Source organism: Solenopsis invicta, chromosome 7 (genome assembly GCF_016802725.1).
Source record: "Solenopsis invicta isolate M01_SB chromosome 7, UNIL_Sinv_3.0, whole genome shotgun sequence".
Classification (NCBI taxonomy): Eukaryota; Metazoa; Arthropoda; class Insecta; order Hymenoptera; family Formicidae; genus Solenopsis; species Solenopsis invicta.
The window spans coordinates 17273121-17296116 of record NC_052670.1 but is presented as its reverse complement, the minus strand read 5'-3'; the positions used below and the strand labels follow the sequence as shown (position 1 = coordinate 17296116).

At 27.4% G+C, this 22996-nt stretch overlaps 1 protein-coding gene across 2 annotated transcripts in view; it reads left to right on the top strand.

The window, feature by feature from the left end:
- Positions 1-22996, top strand: part of LOC105202999 (troponin C, isoallergen Bla g 6.0301) — a 31589-nt gene that overhangs the window by 4575 nt on the left and 4018 nt on the right. For both annotated transcript variants that reach the window (XM_026141213.2, XM_026141214.2), the window contains exons 3-5: positions 7456-7599; positions 7887-8006; positions 18776-18907. In XM_026141213.2, coding sequence (XP_025996998.1) covers positions 7456-7599; positions 7887-8006; positions 18776-18907 — 396 coding nt within the window. The remainder of the gene's footprint in view (positions 1-7455; positions 7600-7886; positions 8007-18775; positions 18908-22996) is intronic.

Sequence of the window (22996 nt, the reverse complement as noted above, 5' to 3'; positions counted from 1 at the left end):
GTATGGACTATTTTGTAGTTATTTCTCATTAACGCAGATTTCTAACTTTAGTTCTCTATATTCCGGTTTAATGAACTCCTGAAGTGTAGTCTTGTTTTATAGTTTATTTTTTCCTACATATTTTGTTATAAATGTAATTACTTTAAATTCAAATTATTTTCTCGACCTGCTATTATCTTATAAACATTAAATTTAGACTACATACTTTTAATTTTTATAATACAAATTTAAAAACTTTAATTAGTCTGAAAGTAATAAGACGAAAAATTGAGCTATCTCAAGAAGTATGGCAAAATTACGGATTTGAAAATAAGTATGGCGAACTAAAGTTAAGAAATCATGTCGTAAAACTTTGATACTTTTTGAATTTTTCCGATGAATTTTTCTACCTTTGGGAAAAAAACCGAAAAAATCCGCGGAAAAATTGAAAAAAACGAGTTTTTTCCCGAGCCTTTAAAACTATACGAAAACTATACGAAAAGTTTTAAGAATTACTTTACATTTATAGTGTCTTTGACACACACATATTAGGAGATAAAACTTTGCGATTTAGGTTGTGTTCCGTTAGATCTGTCAAAAATATTTCTTTTATGGCTGCGACACACAAGAAAACTCAACCAGTAAACTAAGGGAATAAGTAAATCAGCCAATTAGAATCAAGAATGTAAGTCCATAATGTAAACAGTAGCAAATCCAACATGTTGATTTTCTTACTGCGTACTTCTTACTGTTTATTTTTTAGTTTTTTATTCCTGTAAAGTTTTAAAGTTTATTTATAATTTTTAAAGTTTATTTTTACATTCTTTTATTTCATAAAAGTATAGTGCAAGTTAAGTATAACATGCTAGTAAATCATTTACCCACTTAAAGATTTATTGTATTTTTCGTGTTATACGTAACTTTTTATGATTGAAACTGTTCTGTAAATTTCTCATCTACAATTCAATTTAATCAAAATTAAATTTTTTAAAGTTTAATAAAATTGTATAAATATACTCATTACCAAATTTGATTAAAAATTAATGTTAATTGTATATTAATATTAGTCCATATAATGTATAATATAAGCAAAGGATTAATAACACCAATATGTTTAATTTAATCAATAATACAATTATCATTATTATTATTTATATACTTTATACTTATTTTATAAATGAAATTGTTTATATTGTATTTCTGTGTTTAATAAATCTTTAAATAGATAAATTTTACTAGCATATTATGTTATACTTACGTTTGCATTATACTCTTATAAAATAAAGAAATATAAAAATAAACTTTAAAAATCATAAATAAAACTTTAAAACTTCAACTGGAAAAATAAAAAATTGATGAGCTCTGTATTAATCTAAACGCTTGAAATATTTAAGACAAGAATGCCTAGTTTACTGTGCCCTTCTCACCTACTTAAAAATGAATATAGAAATAAACTTTATTATGCTGTAATGCACACAAACGCATTTAGTTCATTATTAATATGATATTGATAAATTAAAAGTAATCAGAACTAACGGTTTTTAGCTTCATGTATTTTTCTGGAGGTATTCATTTTATTATGTTTTTCAATTTCTTATTTAAAATTAAAATTTGTATTATTAAATATTAGAGGAAAAAAGAGTAATATGGCACCCATTTTATTGAATAACTTTGTTAATAATCAATATTTTATGTTGAAACTTGAACCATTATATTCGTCATAGTGTTGTTATCACATTCAAAGCGATGAAATATTTATTATTTAGGACGTTAGAACGTAATTTATAAAAATGTGATACACTGTATAATTGGAAGATGAAAAGTGATGATAATATGACTAGCCCAAAAATAAGTTTTTAAAATTGGCTTAGTTTAAAAAATACAGTATTTTGTTAACAAAATTATATATTTTTAATTTTCCATTGTTTAAAATTTTCCTGTATTTAAAAACATTAGAAGTATTATTTTAGCTTTGTTTAACATTAAACAAGGATAAAATATCTTTAATGTTTCTGAACACATAAAATCTCTAGAGTGACAATCAATTTATCAAAGAAACATTTCAAATTAAAAATTTCACGTAAAAAGCCATATTAACAAAATTCCATGTTATTGTTTAACTTTGCATAACTCGAAATGTGTACAGTCGTGAACTAAAAGGTTGCAACACATTTTCTTCGATGGTTTTTGGAATGTAGATTTGCTCATCGAACGGCGAACGTAATTGGTTCTTACCAGTGGTTCCAACCAATTACGTTCACCGATCGATGAGAGGGTCTACACTCTAAAAACCATGAAAGAAAATGTGTTGCAACCTTTAGCTCACGACTATACAGTCGAATAACAAGTAAAATAAAAAGCACTCGAGTGTACACACATTTGTGTGATAATACGTTCAAGTTTAAAAACAATGTATAATTAAGTGCTAAAATGTAACTTGAAAAAGTTTCGATATGCTCAAAAGTAAAAATACTTTACAATAATTGTCAGTTATTATGTATTGATGTATATGTATATTAGCCATGACGGGTTACTAAACAAATAAGTCTATAAACAATTGTTAGAATTCGTAGTAACGGAAATAATAGAGGTACCAGTAATGTCTACAATTGCCATAATAAATCTTTTTTCATTATTATAATACGTAATAATAGATAAGAATTATTTAATAAATAATTGAAATTTAAAAAATCAAAATACTTCTTTGTTAGTCAAGACTGAATAATCACTGGGTCAGCTATTCCATTACGGAACGCAAAGAAGTTAGTTACAACGCTACTAATCTTGTTATTAATATTCATTTTCACCAATGTAGATCTCAGGTTAACTTACTTTTTATCTTTTTCTAATTTTTAGAACAAAAAACGATAAATTAAACTGAGATTAAAATTGATCTACATTGGTGAAAATAAACATAAAAGGAACATTTTCGACAGATCTAACGGAGCACAACCTTAATAATACGTACCACCTTAATAATCCGTCAAAATTCCTCTACAGCAGACTTTATCCGAGGAATGTTCTAGGTATATTCTTAGCATGTCCTTTGATCTATATTATATTGGATACGATATAATTGTATCAATTACTGAATACAGTATATTTAAACAGCAATCTCTGCAACGAAGCAAATGCTGATAAAAATGTAATTCTGATACTATACTACTCTCTCATTTGCTGAAATAACAACATAAGTTAAAAATTGTCATTTCAAAATTGTCTTTGAACAAAAAAAGTATTTTGATGAGAATGTAATACTCTGATCAGTGAAGAGCTAATAATACTTTTGTTCTTCTATAAGTAGAGAAAATCGTTATACTAAAATCACATTTAAAAATAATATTACATTTTTTTTAGTTAGCCGTCGTGTATGGTAAATAAACAATATCGCGATGTAAAACGTAGCTCGTATCCAGAATTAAAAATAAAGCCTCTTTGCAAACAAAATGCGCAATCGAGCGTCGAGCAAATTTTCATTGCTTTCGTCGAGTTTATTTACGCGTTTGATTTTATCAAGCGTAGCTACGAAGAACGCAGCTATGTATAACTACGCAGAACGGAACGAGAAAGCAGTATCTCGCGCGATGACGATCGATTCCATGAATAAATGTTAAAAATAGAACGAAGGAAACGCTATCAAAAGGAGAAGAAAGAAGAAAAAGAAAAAATATTCATGGGAAGATAAACTTATTTATGCTTTTCCAATGTTTAACTGCGATTGTCTGATGTATTCCCTCTCTCGCGCTCAAAAATGTTAAGATGGGACGCCTGAAATCGCGCGCAGTCTCTCATCAAGACTGAATCAAGACGCAGTAATACACAGAACAGTCGAAACGTAACTCCCGTGAGTTACAAATATAGCTCTCATACAAAATACGATTCTTCAAAGCGTATCAAAAATATAGCGAAGACATAGTTTTTCTTACGCTTCGCTGAAAAATACTTCAAGGGACACAACTGCTATATAATGAGGAAATAATACTTAAAACAGCAAACATTTTGTGATATTTGTATTACAGTTACTTGTATCTACTGCTTCCTTTTATATAATATAAATGTGCAAATGCTACATATATATTATTTACATAATATGTGATGTTTGAATATACATATATATATACATATATACATATATAAATATATAAATATATATATATATATATATATATATATATATATAAAATTTAATCATTGAATTATATATACGTTTTATAAAGAAGTATACATACGTATGTACATCATTCTTTATCAACCGTAACCTTCCTTCCTAGAACAATTTTTGTCATATAATATTCAACCAGGGTATAAAATGTAGATACGGACATGAACTTATAATGTCGTGTGGCGTTTTTTAAAATTCAAAATGGTTGATGCAAAACAGCAATGACAAGCAAAAAAATTACCTGATAGTTTCAATATTTTGTTTCACAAATGTTTGTAGCAAACAAATTTTTTGAAAAGTTTGTACTCGAAGGTTTTTGACATCTCTGATTACGAATCTGGAATCAAATTTCAAAAATTCAAAGTAGTTGATTCAATATAGCAAACCAAAGTTAAAAGATGTTTATTTTTCTTTCAAAATGTGTATCTGAGGACTTTTTTGGATCGTTGATTATTAATTGGAAAGTTACAAAATTCAAAATGGACATTCCAATATGACGGACCATAACTTAAAAATTTTTTTAATTTTTATGAAATTTATAGTCGAAAATTTATAAGGCACTAATTACGAATCTAAAGTTAGATACCTCCATTGGCGGATCAAAATGTTAAAAATCTTTTTAATATTGAGAAAAATTGTGTGAAAATTTAAAAGCTGAATATTGTAATGTCATTTGAATGCTCAATGTTATTGGAAAGTACATATAGCGCATAATATTACAAAATATGTTAACAATTTGCTGTTAATGTTGCAATATTTTGGTAACATTGCAAAAATATTGCAGATATTGAAGCAATTCTGTATACAATGGAAACAAAACAATGAAAAACGATATTTGAACACTCCGGATGGTTTAAAGTTTCTGCTCACTCATTAAAGGCAATGCGTTTAAAAAATAAAAAGATGTAAAAAAAAGGAAGGAGGCCTCCGTATCAGACTATCGATTGTGAAGTATGATTCAACAGTCATCAGTCATCACTCAACTGCCTTTCAACCATAATCGCTCGCATTTAAACCCCAATCTAAATGCATGTTAGCCGATCTATCAATTGGCACCTCATTATGATTGGCCCGCAATCGTGATCAGTCGGGTGATCTTTAACAATCGATAGTCTAATACAGGCTTATTGTTAATGGTGATCTTGACTTGAATGGATGATTGCTTAAAAAAAATTCAGATAGCAAAATGTTATTTATTTTACGTCATTTTTTCAAGTCTTAACGGTATAATTTTCATATTTGAAATTCTCAAAACGTATAAATAACAGTAATGTCATATTTTTGATGTTGATATATTACATTTCGTAATAATTATAACAAATTTATATCATTTTTACATTGTTTGAATATTATTTTAAACGTCAGATTCATCATAAAAATCATTTCATAACATCAAGAATAAGTAGGAATAGTATCTTGCTACTTGAGATAGATTTCTTGAAATGACACTTTTCTTCCTTTTTCTCAGAAGCTAAACACTATATTAATACTGATAAAAACATGATCAGTTTAGATAATTAAAGAAGAAAGATGTGTACAAATTAACAAAAAATGTTTTGCATTAAAAAATTGTAGAAATCCTTATATATTTTAACTCATATGTATTATATTTTATGCAGATGATTTTTGTGAAAGAGAAAGAAAAGAAAAATGTAACATTATTACCTAATATGGTATATCAGTTTTGGAATTTATTTTATCAGCCGCTCATCTTGGCTCATTTTTGCTTATCTTTATTTAATCATTGTACACAATTCGAAATAATATAAAAAATAATGTGTTATCTTATAGAAGATATTTGTATTTCTGTTTCCAAAAATTTATTTTTAGTTTTTGTTTAAGAAATATAATCCAAAAACAAAGTGATGTGTTGATATTAACAACCTTCCTCTAAATTGATACTTATTTTATATTTCATGTATTTCAACTTTGAAAAACTTTACAATTCCAATTACAAAATATTTTGTACCGAGATTCTATAACCTAATGATATATATAACAATATATTTAATTTATGTAATTTGTTTTAGATACATTCTAAAAAATTGTTCACTGTCTTTGTATATGTATATACACATGTAATATAATATATTAATATCTACATAAAATATTAAAGACAACACATTAAGGGATGCAATTACTGATGGAAATCATTGCCGTGTTGTTTCTGTTTTATATTTTATATAGATATTAATGTATATTACATATGCATTAATATTCCTCACGATTGCTACACAGAAGTTGGCTTATCGCCGAACAATTTCGCGTTAGAGTTAAAAATAAGGAAGACTGGAGTAGAAGAAGATACGGTAATATGATACCGGTAACATGTCAAGAACTCTTGAAATCTGGATCGCGCTTTAAATCGGAGCAGTTAAATCAAATTAAATCAAATGCAATTTAAATTCGTCGTAAATGTAAGACACGTGTGATCATAGGCGTAAACCGTGTAATTGCATGGTTCTTACCAAATAAAATAACGATAAATAAATATCGTGTAACACATCAGTGTGAGTCGATGGCATATCAGGCCAAATAAGCTCAGCGCCAGCCGTGCTGAGAAGGGACGTTAACTTACAGTCTAAATTTGTACCTCCCCGGCACTTAATGTCTTTAATTGGATTACTTATTATTAGCGAAAGTGACTACAGAGAAATAGCTCAGAAAGCAGAAGAGAGTCTTGTATTTTTTTTCCAAGAAGCTTCAGCTCTTTAAAGCCATCAGGCTTTAATTATTCTTCATTCAACGATTAAAAAAAGATTAAATTAAATAAAAATTGATGTAACGTTAGCGTTATTGTTACAATTTTTTACTCTGATTATATCAATCTTTCCATGAATTCTGTAATATTTTTTTTTATTTAGTACATTCCTAAAACTACGTTTAATTAACGTTTAAAAACGTTTAGTTTATGTATTTTTATAATACATACAATTGTTTATTAAACATTTTGAATGTCTATTAACTTTTATTAAACTATCGAAATAACTTGTATATATATAGTTTTTTTAAACTAATAAAAAAATGTTAAAGTAGATGTTACAGGATTTTATAAAATGTTTTTATACCGTTTACTAAATAGTTTTATAAAACATTTTAAACGTTTAACAGTTTTAAACATTTATTTGTCCAACTTAAATATTTAAATTGATTTTTAATGTTTATTAAATGTATTTTAAACATAATCGTGTTGCTGTGAGAGAAACTATACTATAATCATTATTCTTCACTTCAGTAACCTTCTTCACGGATTTTTAATCGACAAATTTGAGTAACGAGAGCTTTTTTTTAATGCAAAACATGATTTCTTGCAGTTCTGCGCAAAGCCTTTGACAGTTTCGACAGTGGGAAGAACGGCAGCATCTCCACTGAAATGGTAGCCGATATCCTTCGGCTAATGGGACAACCATTTAACAAGAAAATCTTGGACGAGCTCATCGATGAAGTCGACGCTGATAGTAAATATCATTAATCGTATTAATTGACGGTGCAACGTCAATGACACATACGACGAATTCCGAAGAACTTATTTAAGATCGAATATTACTGGCCGAGCAAAACAATGACACTTGTTTATCTTTCTATTTTCGAAGTGTTTACAGACATCGGTGCACACGATCAGTCTCTACCGAGTTGTTGTCAAATGTCGCGCGATTTAATTTACCGTAACGCACCCTCAGTAATTTTATTTATAGAAATCGCATTGAACACTTTTGCACTGTCTCACACAATACTCCGCTTATAGAATCCGGGCGGCTCGAGTTTGACGAATTCGTCACGTTGGCAGCAAAGTTTATCGTTGAAGAAGATGCGGAGGCACTGGAAAAAGAGCTACGAGAGGCTTTTAGACTTTATGACAAAGAAGGTATGATAACTCTCGTAACAATTTATCCGATAAATCATAATTTAACGAGAGGCACAGTGCCCCTTCGCTAACAATTGCTTCAACAGTATATTTTTGATAAATTCAAGTTGTTTCGTAATTCAAAAGTACAATTTAATCAATATTTAAGAATATGAAAATAACACTTCTTGCCACAAATTACAAGCACATTACAGATTTGTTAAATTATTATCATTTATCTCTTATGACATTTGGAACATTTTTCTAATTTCCCAATAAATATCAACTATAGCTGATATCAACTATAGTAGCATAATAAATAAATGTTATAACAACATAACAGCTTTGTAATGGAAAAAATGGAACTATTAATGATATTAGTGCACTACCAACAGTCTGGGGCCATATCATCAGTAATAAGGACAAAAACTATTAAATAATACTTCAAAGTATATGATATTATGTTTTGTTATACCAAAAATACCAAAAATATAAAATCCTATCTTATTTTATAAATAATCTAATATAACTCAATATAACACATTGTATGTAACAGTTACACATTGAGTGTTACACTATAACATTGATGATATGTTATTGTTAGTTTACTGAATTTTCGATAAATGAAATAAATCGAGTTTGATTTTTAATATCTTTAGTATGTTTAATCCGTTACACATAAAGGTAATGAAATGTTTTTTCGATATCGGTATAATATATTGTATGTTGAAATTCTTTTAGACTTATCAACATGCTATTTCCGTGTTTTCTTCTCAAGTTATTATCTTTTAACCCTTGCCATCCTTTTTAATTACTTTCGCTGCCACCCATAAATCTGTGATATCTTGTAACTTTGCATGTTGTATCTTTGAACAGAAAATCTATATTTCAAAGACAGATAAAGACGATAAATAAGACTCAAAGCAAAAATACTTTATTCTTAAATAATTACAATTGTTTAAAGAAATTGCAATGCAAAAATTCGCACAAAATGAGTACTTTGAATAAAAAATATAAAATTTTTTAATATTAAGTTAAAATAAAAAAAAACAGTAGGGTTTCTTAATTGATCCTTTAAACTAATAAAAAAAATAGTACGATATGTAAAGTTTAATAATTTGAAGTATCAAAAATCAATATTTTGAAAAATCAACAAATCATAATTTTACAATAAATAAACAAAATTTTATTTGAACAATACAAAATAGTAGATGAAGGATTATAATGATTAAATAGTATTAATGCATATGTGATTAAGAAGCACGGGCCTTGAAGAAAGTCCTAAAAGTTTCACAGTGTTTGTGCACGTTAGCATGCAAAAGACAAAAAAAATATGACAATGCACGTAATAATAGCGAATTCGGTTGGACTGCACCAGTGTGCACTGGTGCGCATTAAAGTCAACGTACATGAATTGATGTGAGATGTGTGTTCATTGTCAGTATAAATATATAAACAGATTAAATTATGAAATTTTCTCTTTTATGTTATTTGATAAGATATACAAGTATTAAAAATTTCGCTAGTCGAGATATTTGCAGTTTATTTTTATACTAGATCAATGTACAACGGCCTTAATATGCACTAGTGCATACTAGTGCATCTAATCGAATTCGCTTAGACATATACATGACAATAAAATAATTTTTTTTTTAATTTCTACAATTTCATGTACTTACTTTTATACTATCTGCAATCCAGTAAACATATTTAATAAAATATAAAGAACTGCCAAAAGTTTATGAATTAATCACTCGTGGGTACTAAATACTCTTTTTAAACTTTCATGCACTCTTACGTTAAAAATAATGCAAAAAAGAATGCCCATGCAGGAATCTATAAATAGTTAAGTTTTTTTTCATCTCAATCTAAGTCTTCAAATTATATTATAAAAATATTATAGTTATAATGTATAAAACACATTGTATTTATAGTGAGGAGATAAAGTTCAACCTAACAGATTAACTTCTTCCAGCTTTTCTCATCTTCTCATTCTTCTTTCTTATATATATTAACTATTATAAAATTAAATTTAAACTAATTTTTTGAGTAACATTTCGTTATTTTTAATTTCCATATATGTTGAAATTTATTATTTTAACAAAAAACATATGGTTAAAGAAACTTGCGATTTTACAATCTCTTAGTGAATGTTGCTCATTATCAGCAAAAAAATTGTTTAAAAAAATCATTTTTAAGCCAAAGAAATTATTTTAAAAAATGATTACCCTTTGCAAATATATTTTATAAAATATTTATAAAACCTTAAGATGTACTTTCAACAACCCGTCAACACTTTTAAAGTCTTTAAATGAAATTGTACTAAATAAAATTGAAGAAATAATTATATAAATATAGAAGGTTATTGATGAAAAGTCAGAAAGTTTTAAAGTCAACTTTTATACCACAACTATGGAATTTAAGAAAATCGCATGTAAACTGAGCGTTCGCCTGAAGAGTTAAATTGTTTATTTTCATTGTTTTTACATTAATTATATATTGAGTAGAAATAATGGCAATAGAAATCCAGCATATGTACTCAGACAACACACATCTCCAAAATTGAGGCATAGATACATATGTATATCTTAAGAGTTTTAATTAAGGCATCTTATAATAAGATGTCTAAAAATCATTTAAATAGTATTTTTAAGACGTTTTATTTTTCGTTTTTGAATATGCTGTCTAGGAATGATTAAAAATAATTTAAATAATTAGATATAATTCGACATGACGAATTTAAAAGTGCATGTATCCAGCAAACAGGCATAATTACTATACATATAACATGTACATAAATGCCTTTAAATTTATCATATATAGCAGTTATATTCGTGGTTTGTTAGATAATTCCTAAAATGAGAATACAGTATATATGGTGACAGATATTTTACTTTATAAAACAGGTCACTATTGTGAAGAAAGACTTGACATGAGCCAAAAACATGAACTATATGCGATGAGGAAAATCTCAGAATATGTTTATACAAACAGGCGCATTAAGTTTCTCATCAGTTTCGTTATATGCGAACGTAAAAATAAGTCGGAGATTCCAACGGAGTAAACTCACGTGGTGGCCAAGAGCCAAAAATGTCGTAACAAATCTTTCATGAATTACGATTATGTCGAGGGTGTAGTGTATGTATTTTAACGTGGTTGGCACCGAGAAGATAAATATCCGTGATGCGGATAAATTTTGCAATTATTATTTGTGTCAAGTAAAAGATATGATGAATGTTACATGCCAAAAAAAATTTCCAAAGATATACAAATAATGAAACAAAGTAACAACATTCTCACAAACACAAAAAAGAAAATGGTATTTTATCAATTATTATTATTGAAAACAATATTATATTATATTGAAATATATATTATATTAAAATATTGCGCGAATCATATTCAAGGTGTCCATATAGACAACATTTTTGAAATTTTAAAAGACTACTGCAAAATATTATATATTGCAACAGAAATGTTCCTATCACATGCACTAAACACAGATGTATCTAGGGGTTGGTCCTCGCTAAGGCCGTCAGCTCAGAAAAGCGGAGGTGCAAAAATCACCTCAGAAATCTGAGTTATCTGATAAATCAATTTTTAGAGCTGAGAGTTGAGTAAAAGGGCAAATGACAAGACGTCATTATGAATAACTTTATATAAAATATGAAGATTGATCTCCAGACATAACAGAGTTCAAAAATTATTAAAAAATGCACAAGATATTAACAATAACTTATTATAACATTTTATTATTAACCCTTACATTAAAATGTAAAAGACAGCATCTTCTGTCCGATCACTATTTGATCTATTTAAAGTTGTTCAAAGAATCTGTAAAAATTTATAAATATATTTTTGAATTTTGAATGTTTATACTTTATTTTGAATGTTTATACTTTATTTTTGGAAAAAAAATAAAATATATGATTTATTGGGATAAGAGCCGTAAATTTTAATCGAATTCGAAATACTCCATTTGCAGGAAAAAGCTAAAATTTACTAAATAATTAAATGCAGAAGATAGAATTCAATTAAGTTAAATGTACAGAGGTCATGCCAATACAGAGCCGTTATTAGTTGTCGAGTGCATAAAAACATGTAATTATACTATGAAATTAACAGAGTAGACGTTTCGGTCCTTGTTTGAAGCATCTTCAAAAGGAAAAACAAAAATTTATTCATATGTGGATAAGTATATTAATCCTCTTCTTCTATTTTATGTAGTAAAATAAAAACAAGTACAAAAATGTTATGCAATAAATAAAATACCATGATCTTTCATACATCTCATACACGTGCGCGCACACACACACACGCGCGCGCATGCATACATGTTTTATTTTATATTTTTATTTAGTATTTGCAATTTCATTAATATATAATAAATATAATATATTTATAGAACATGTTTTACCCTCAGTATAGAGGAGATTGAGGCAATTCATTAAATGGGGTAATTCGATAAATGGAAATATCTTTTTATGGGTACATATTAAAAATTTACTTTAAATACTGTAAACACGTCCTAATATAACAATGTTGCTAACAAAGTTTTGTTAGCAACGTCATATTGAAGTCGTAGTAGTGAAAAATATATTTTGCGATAATTGAAGTAATTTCTGATAGTCCGCATTTCTTCGAAAGTTAAATAAGATAAATAAGGTTTTTTTTGAAAACTTTGAATGTATCGTGTCCAATTAAATGTATTTGAAACATTTCGTATTTACTTTTTGCTGTGTGATGTCTATTTTTGTCGATCATACAAAATAGTGTGCACAGTTGATGTCGGGGCTATTCGTACCGAACACCGGGATTATTCGTTAATACTGATTGCAGCGCCTATGGGTAAACCTAACTCTATGTTGGCTATGTTACTTACGATTATCTACGCTACGCAGAGTTAAGCATTGAGGTAAACTAAAATTCTTCATTGATTTAGTTCAAACTTGATAATATTGTGTATTTTAATACATAAATGAATATGAATATAAAATTGTCGCTCTTAAACAGGTAAAAAGTTATAAAGCGTTAAAGAATAACACTTACAGGGTTAAAAAATCTGTGATAGCATAAAAGAACATGCGAACGTGTAAGTGAGGATATACTGGATTTGTTTTTCTGTTTTTTTTTTATTACAATCTCATGTCCTCTTGTCGCTCTATGCAATCAGTGTGACAGGTTTCTTAACCTCACAAGTATCAATCTTTAACGCTTTATAATTTTTTACTTGCTTCATAGCAACGATATTTTCTTTTATATTTGCGTTTTATTACCAAAATACACAATTAATATTCAATTTCAGATGTAATTATGCGACATATAAGTAATTTGTAGCTTGAACATGATCAAAATTATAATTTATCGTAATTCCCAGATTGATTGCGAATTACCCCGGGCTTGAGGCTATTCGTAACATTTGGCATTGGTCGACATTTTTATATGCACAACAAAGCAAGTGCATTTCCATGTTCTATCTATACCGGCATTGTGAAGGGGAAGGTTCAACCTTTTAAACCGTCCCATGCTTTTTTTTATGAATATAAGACTCAGGAGACACAAAAGGAAAAAGTCTTACAAATAGTCCTACATAAAAAAATCTTTATCTATACACCTTTATCTATACACATTGAGTATTCCTAACGTTATTCTAGCGTTAAATGCTATAAAATGTTGTATTCAATAGCAAAATATCAACCGCAAATAAAAGTTTTCATGCACTTGTACGACGTGCCACAGCGACCCGCTGTAGTAAGAAAAACCGTTTCAAATATATTTTTATACTGTAAGATTTGTCGATTAAATTGTCTTGAAAAAAGAATTTATTTTGTTCTTTTTTTTATACAGTAATCACTTAATTGTAAACTACAATATATTTGTTACGCATGCGTGGTTCACAATATAGTACGAGAATTGAGGAACTATCGTTGCAATTTCAATTTCAGAAGTTGCTTTATAGAGCTATTTAATAACACAGGTCTACAAAATTAGGGGGGGGGGTTCTTGCTTTGAACTTTGAATGACGTTTCTATAAGATTGTAATGTTCTAAAAACAACTACGTTGTCCATTTTTTTCCATCACCCACCATTTTTTAAATAATCGCAAAAACAGTTTTTTTGAACTTGATTTCTTTATGAATTTTTTCTGGTTAAAGAAAAAATGATAGCAAGATCAGCTTTACGTCATTTTACACAGAAATGTTCCCACAATACAGAAAATATTTTTTTGCAACTTATAAAAATGTTTTATGCAAACCGTAAACAAAAAACTTTGAAAAAATGCTGAAAAATCGTAAAAAAAATGATAAATTTTGAAATATAAAACCAAATAATTAAAAAACAAAAAATTGTACAAAATATTTGACTTTTTAAGCAAATTAGCTGTATGTTTCTAATTTAATTTTTTTTTTTTAATTAATTTTCGACCGATTTGTTAAAAGTTATTGAATTTAAACCATAAATGCATTCCGCGAGCGTTACCTACGGTGTGCGATATTCCATCGCGTATGACTGATTGCCAACAAATAAAGTTCAAGAAGTTTTAAAATTATACGAGATCATGTTGTATATAGTTTTTTTGATCATTGATTTTTGATTTCAAAAATAAACAAACCAAAATGGCGGATTCAATATTAAAAAATTTGAAAAATGCGTATAAATAATACAAACGTCGATATCTGATGGTTTTGTAAGTGTCTGTTTACTGCTGTATAATTACAATTATTCAATTGAAAATGGCGGATCTAATATGGCGACACATAAGTTTCGAAAATTCATTGCAATAACTTAAAATTGTATTATTTATACTGTATGACAAAACAAAGAAAAACATATTATGCTTCCTTTAATGATTTTAGTATAGTTTTTTTATTGTTTCAAAAATCTTTGCTTACTTTTTGTGGCATTAGAAAATGTACATACAGAAATGATTACAGTGATTTTACGTTACACATCCTGTACCACGTGGAGATCATCTTATTACAGGGCATGGCCCCCTACGTCAGTAACATATTTACACTATGTGCAATCCTTTTTCTTCATTATTTAGGACATTACTATTTACATTATTATACTATTTACATTATACTAAAGTTGGCAAAGTTAACTATAAAAATAACTCGTTACCGTTACCGTTCTTCTCTCTACAAAGTAACTCGTTACCGTTACTCCTTAATGATTTTAAAAAGTAACTCGTTATCGCTACCGTTACTTAAAAATTAACGAATCATTACTATTTTTGTTACTTTTTTATATTAATAAAATGTATACAAATTTCTGAGATAAATATAAATAGATTTTTTATCTTCTAAAGAAATAAGATTCAAAATATATGTATACAATTATACATATATTAAATACACGTACAATTTTAAGTTAACGTCTCTTTATTCTATGTACTAATGTCACATATATTTGTATCCAATATAATCACAGATAGTTCAGCTTTGATTACATTTTTGCATCAAACTTCGCCAAAAAGATCTGTTAATTATTTTTAAAAGAAGTTGATGTTCTATAGTATATTATAAAATTATCATTAAGATGACCTCTTTCTTAATACAGTATCTCTCACGCTAAATAGTCTGTCCACACTTGCATTACTTGGGAGTGCAGTAATGTAGTTAATAAAAAGTGATTTAACTTTTGGATAACTATTTAGCATCTCAATATTAGAATTGTTTGATTATAAAAATTGTTTGCTATTTTCGAATTGCTATCATCTAACAAATTAATACACTCTATCTATACAAAGTAACGATAAAAGTAACTATTCAAATCGTTACAATTACCGACAAAATGTAACTGGTTACCGTTACCGTTACAAATTATGAAATGTAACGCCGTTACTCATTCGTTACCAAAAAAAAAGTAATTGTAACGGTAATGACGTTACAAGTAACGCGTTACTTGCCAATCTTGCATTATACTACATAACGATTAATCTAAATACTAAATTTACATTTAATTGTATATTTAAATGTGGAATATAATTTAATAAAAGCGAGTTCTTTTATTTTCAAAGTCTCGAGTCATTGACATCCTTTTGTACTTTGCTTTCCAGGATTGATCTCTTTTATTAAATTGGAAAATTATATTCCACATTTAAATATACAATTAAATGTAAATTTAGTATTAAGATTAATCGTTATGTAGTATAATAAAAATATTATAATATTATAATATGTAAATAGTAATGTTCTAAATAATGAAGAAAAAGGATTGCACATAGTGTAAATATGTTACTGACGTAGGGGGCCATGCCCTGTAATAAAGTGATACCTCCACGTGGTACAGGATAGGTAAGGCAAAATCACCTTTCTGTATATATGTACATTTTCTATTGCTACAAAAAGTAAGCAAAGATTTTGAAACAGCAAGAAAACTACACTGAAATCATTAAAGGAAGCATAATATGTTTTTCTTTGTTTTGTCATACGGTATAAGTAATACAAATGGAAATTAATTTTTGAAAAAAAGAATTAAACTAGAAACATAGAGCTAATTTGCTTAAAAAGTCAAATATTTTGTACAATTTTTTGTTTTTTAATTATTTGGTTTTACATTTCGAAGTTTATCATTTTTTTACGATTTTTCAGCATTTTTTCAAAGTTTTTTGTTTAGGGTTTGCATAAAATATTTTTATAAGTTGCAAAAAAATATTTTCTGTATTGTGGGAATATTTCTGCGTAAAATGCTGTAAAGCTGATCTTGCTATCATTTTTTCTTTAACCAGAAAAAATTCATAAAGAAATCAAGTTCGAAAAAGCTGTTTTTGCGATTATTTAAAAAATGGAGGGTGATGGAAAAAAATGGACAACGTAATCATTTTTAGCACATCAAAATCCTATAGAAACGTCATTCAAAGTTCAAAGCACAAGAATCTCCCCCCAATTTTGTAGACCTGTGTAATTTATAAAATGATTACTTCTTATCAAAAAAAACTTTCAAAAATAGGAAATCTGACTATCTAACCAGACTTATTAACGAAAATAATGGAAAATCTATTTTCTAGTTAGAGGTCATTGAGGAATGCAACAAAAAGTGCTCTAAAGAATTATCTAATCAAAGAAAGAAAATAATGAAAAAATCTTTAGTCATATACATTCTTAACCCTTAAACACACCGATCCTGTAAAATACGGAAACACATTATTGGGTCTGGGAGACTTTTTCAACTTTGAGAAGCTATAACTTTGATTACAATCAATATTTTTTACAATTTTTTTTTTTTAAACAAAAGTTCAAAATCTTAGAAATGTGACTGCACAATGGCACGGCATTGCCGAAAAATAATTTATTGTGAAGCTATAAAAGAAAAACCATTAAGCAAAAATAAGAAATTGGTAAAAAATCCACTTTTCCTTCAAAAAATCATATTTTCGCAACAAAAAACTTTTAAGGACTTTCAAATAAGGCGTTTTAAAGCTAAAGATTTATACTTTCAAAAAAAAATTATATCATTGTTATTTCTATTAAAAAATGTACTTATGTAACAAGGCGAATATGAGGTATTTTTGATTAAATCGTGTCTAAAATTGAAAATTGATGTGTTTCATGATATATTTTGGAAAAACTCCTTTTTCTACAGCATTTTATAGTATTCCAACTTTAGACAGAGTATATGCGAGTAACATCCGCAAACCGACCTGTTCGAACGTATTTTATCCAGCTGTTTTATGTAAAATACTCACAAAAAAAGTTTCACTTTCACACTATATGGATCGCATTGGCCCTAACAAAATTTTGATGCCGTGCCGTTCGAATTCTAAGAGACCAAAAAAGTTGATCAACCATATCAATCGAAAGAGGAGATTTCAAACTTTTTTTACGTCTTGGTCCGAACCTCCTATCTCATTCCGTCTTCACATAGCAAGCGTTCAAAACTTCATATGAGGTCTCTCAAACCCACTTACATGTATGTACGTGTTTAAGGGTTAAGAAGAATATGTGGTCGATGCTCACAATACAAACACACATTACGACTAATACTTTTCACTAATAAATATAATATGTTTATATTTATTCTATATTTTTAATATGTATTTGTTTAATATTAAAACGTCTTTTCGTAACACCCTTCTTTACTACATAAATTTTATAATAGATTTTAAAAACGTTTCCTGTTTTAACACTTTGTATGACATATTTTGCAGAAATCTTCCAGAATTGTTGCAAATAAAATGTAAAATATTGATACTTTTCTACAAATTTTCTACAACAATCGATGCTGTATAAATAATGATTTTATTGATAATTTAGTAACGTCCCTGTTTGATCATAGAGAATATAAGCGCAATGTGCTTTATTTAAGAATGTTTTAAAATTATGATTGTAACTTTTTCTTTCTTTTTTTTATTTAAAAAAATGTTTAATTTTATTTGAGACTGTGTGCATTAGTTCTCTTTTACTTTAAGAAAAAGAAAGTTTTATACAGTAATATTTTTTCTATAATATTCTATTAGCGCAAAGTAATAATTTTTTTACAAAATTTCAGTAAATACTTTGCTTATCACAATTGTATTGTTACTTAAACATTCCTAAACAATGCTCCTAAAAGGGAAATGAAAATTAAGACGCAGTTAAAAAATGCAACACTTGTCAACATTCGTAATTGTTTATAAAAGATAGTTTTAACTAGTGTTGCGCCTTTTTAACTACTCTTGACTATTACTAGCCTTTTGGGAGTATTGTGTATTAATTTGTAAGAATTTAATTTAAAAATTTGTTTTATTAATATTCCTCAAATCTGCAATTCTCTGAAAACACACTTATCATATCTTGCTCTACTAGGTAATGGTTACATCCCAACGACGTGCCTACGTGAAATCTTAAGAGAATTGGACGATCAATTGACGAAAGAGGAATTGGACATGATGATCGAGGAAATCGACTCTGATGGCTCCGGTACAGTCGATTTTGACGGTACGTTTTTAATTTCTTTCTTTTATCTTTTTAATGAAGCATAATGTGTTGCCTAGTAAATTGTGATACAATTGCAAACAAAATTTACTATAAAATAAAATACATAAAAATTTTTAAGTAATTTTATCGAAAAAGACAATTTTTTTATAAAGGTGTTTTTCTTTTAATATTCCTTTTAATGTGTTTTATAGGAATAATTAGCATCTAATTCACATCTTACTAAAATTTGTAAGAATTCGTCGATTATGAATCTGCAATCAAAAATTTAAAATTTTTAATAAATTTAATATAACGGACAAAAATTTTTTTAAGTTTGAATAAAATTCCATGAGTTTTTGGACTTCACTGCTTTGAAATATGAATAAAATTGATTTTTTCCATATAATCCGTATGTTGATCTTCAAAATCAACCAAAGTCCAGAAAAAGAATTCATTATCTTAATTTTTGTAAAAAATAAATGTTTTTTTTTTCATATTTACTTCATTTTGTAAAGTATTTGATGAGGTATATAAATCGAGAGTGGAATTCACAACAGTGTTGATTTTTTGAGAAGTTCTATCTTTCACCTTTAAGATGATTCCAAGAAAAAATCGCTATCTTTATTTTTATGGAAAATATAAATTTTTAAACGATTAGAACATATGCAGGGTGTTGAAAAAACAGGGTCACATATTTTGATAGCAAATAGTATTGATCAAAACAAGAAGAAAAGGTTTAATTAACATGGGTTCTAAGACTAATATCTTCAAAGATACAAGCTATTTTATAATTGAGCTCTTTGTCTGATAAACAAAGGAGTAGAGGAAAGTGGGGTACAATGAGGATATTTTTTTTCTAGGTGCCTTAAAAAATAAAAAAATAAACACAAAGAGAGATAAAGAAACAATTTTTATTTTAATATGAAATGTAATCATTTATCTTCCATAAAAAATACTGAAGTAAAGAAACTGAATGTATGATAACAAAATAGATTTGTAGTATCTATTGCGAACCAAACGTAAATATCAAGAGAAATAAAGTTAGAATGCGTGATTCCCTAGGACGTAAGACTGAAACATACGTGAGAGTGAATGGCAATCATATAGAGCACCTCCTCTAATGCTGAGTCAGCATTAAAATTTTTGTTTTTTGTAAAAAAAGAATTTTTATTTTTTTATCATACATTCAGTTTCTTTACTTTAGTTTTTGTATGAAAGATAAATGATTACATTTCATATTAAAATAAAAATTGTTTCTTTATCTCTCTTTGTGTTTATTTTTTAATTTTTTAAAGCACCTAGAAAAAAGATTATCCCCATTGTACCCCACTCTCCTTTGTTCATTACATTCTAAAGATGACATGACTAATAAGAAAATGGCAAAGAGCTCAATTACAAAATAGCTTGTATCTTTGAAGATATTAGTCTTAGAACCCAATTAGACCTTTTCTTCTTGTTTTGATCAATGCTACCTGTCAAAATATGTAACCCTTTCTTTTCCTTGTATATTCGATCCAGTATTAAAAAATTAAAGATAGTCTATTTTATCACGCGTCATTAAGTTTTTAGACATTTTTTTTAAGTAATTGAAAGTAAAAAATTGAATAAATATTTTTTAAAGATTTTTTTACTCTTTTCATCTTTTTTTATTATTGTTTTAAGAATTTATTATTGTTTGAAAAATAATTTCTATTTCTTTTAAACTAAAAATAAGATTAATAATTATAATTTACGAATAATAAATCCATTTACATAATTTTACACGATTCATTAGTGACCATAATTTCAGATCTTCTAGTAAACTGAAATTAAAAACTCAAATTCTTATTATTAATTAAAAACTCATTATTCTTATTATAACACATGCAGCTACTGTCGAAATCAAAAATTGTAATTAACTCAATTTAATAACTTTTCAAAAATATTTACTTAGTTTTCTAAAATATATTTCTAAAAATCTTCTAAAAAAATCAATGCAACAAAGTAAAAAACTATTTTAATATTTTGCCAGCTTTGACATTTTTTATGTATTGTTGTGAAATCTGTAAAACAAAAAATATTGACTTGAAAAATTCGAATTCATTCTTATGGAGAAACAACGTATGTGAACATATGTCAAACAAGTTCAACGGAAGAGAGTTAAGTGGTTTATTTATGAGCTGGCAGATCGAGGATGCCACTGATTCTAATCCCGTTGACTCTGCCTATTTTTATATTAGTACTTAACAAATCGCGGCGATGCATCAAAATCACACGTCCAATTTCTGGCGAATTTCGCACGCGATATTCATAAAATAATGGAAAGCATAACAACCTTGAAAGAACAGGTGAATTAATAGGATTTAGTACAAAATTAGATGTGAAATTAGAGATTCTTTAATCTTCTTTACTAATTTCTTACAAGAAATTTATAAATGACATTTATAATTCCTACAACGAATTACAGTTTGGTAATAAAGGAGAAGAGGGTAATATGGCACCTATTTTTATTTTATTGAATAGCTTTGTTTATAATTAATATTTTCTATTGAAACTTGAACGATTACATTCGTTAAAGTGTTGTTTCATAGATTCTAGATTCAAAGTAATAAAGTATTTATTATTTAGAACGTGATTTATAAAAATTTAATACACTGCATAATCGGGGAAAGAAAAAAAGGGATTGTAATATGGCTATCCATAAAAATAATTTTAAAAAATTAGTTTAGTTTAAAAAAACACAGTACCCTATTACAAAATTATATATTTTTAATTTTCCATTGTTCAGAATTTTCCTGATTTAGAACTTTCGTGTGTTCAGAAGCTCTAAACATACCATTAGAAATTTCATTAAAAATATCATTTTATCCCTGTTTAATATTAAACATAAAATGATGTCTCTAATGTTTCTAAACACCGCTCTTTAGAATGACAATCGATTTATTAAAGAAATATTTCGATATAAAAATTTCGCTTAAATAACTATATTAACAAAATTCCATGTTATTGTTTTAACTTTGTATAACTTGAAATGTACGGCCAAATAAAAAGTTAAATAACAAAAAAAAACACTCAAGTATATGTTGTCCACCCAAAGAATTTGATTTTGTCCTTGGGGAAATTTTCCTAACTGGGAAGTCACCATCTTTCTACATACTCGCAGTTCATGATTAATGTGACGCCCAATAAGCTCTAGTCTGCTCTAGTTGTTACATTAATCATAGACCTAGTTTACACCGAACACTTAACACGCATACTAACAAGTAACTTTCTATTTAAATTATATTAATTTCGACAATACGTGTAAATGTATACGTGATATCTATATTTAATTAATTATCTTGGTTCATATTGTACCAGCTTAATATACTATTCATTAAATTTATTATCGAAATTAAGATAATTGAATAGAAAGTTACTAAATATTACGCGTATCAAGTATTCGGTGTAAACAAAGCCATAAACTGTGAGTATGTAGAAAGTAGTGACTTTCTCAGTTTGGAAAATTTTCCCAGGGACAGAATCAAATTCCTTGGGTGTACCTTTGTGTGATAATACATTCAAATTTAAGAATAATGAGGAAATGTATGTAATTAAAATGTACCTTGAAAAAGTTTAGAAGTGCTCAAAAGTAAAAATGCCTTATAACAATTGTTAGTTATTATTGACATATTAACATTACTAAAAAACGGCGGGCTACTAAACAAATAACTCCATAAGCAATTGTTAGAATACGTCAACTAATAACGGAAATAATAAGGATAGCCACATATTGTCGACAGTAGCCATAATACCCTCTTCTTCTCTATATTTAAACGCTTACAAAAGAAGAAAATTTATTGCGCCTAAGTTTTTAATTAATTTAAAATAGAGTAACATTAGAATTTAAAATGTTACTTCAAGTTACAGCTTTTTTTTAACTCGTTACCGTTATAAGTTATTGATTTTAAAAAGTAGCGTTACCATTACAATTAAATTGCGTAAGCGTAACTTGCGTCGACCAATGATATTAAGAGCAAGTTGCCAACAACATGTGCTGAGTCATAAATTTTAGCAAAAATTCAACAACATGTCGAAAACGGTTAAATATATGTTTTGTACTTTTTTTCAAATATATAAAAAATAAATAAG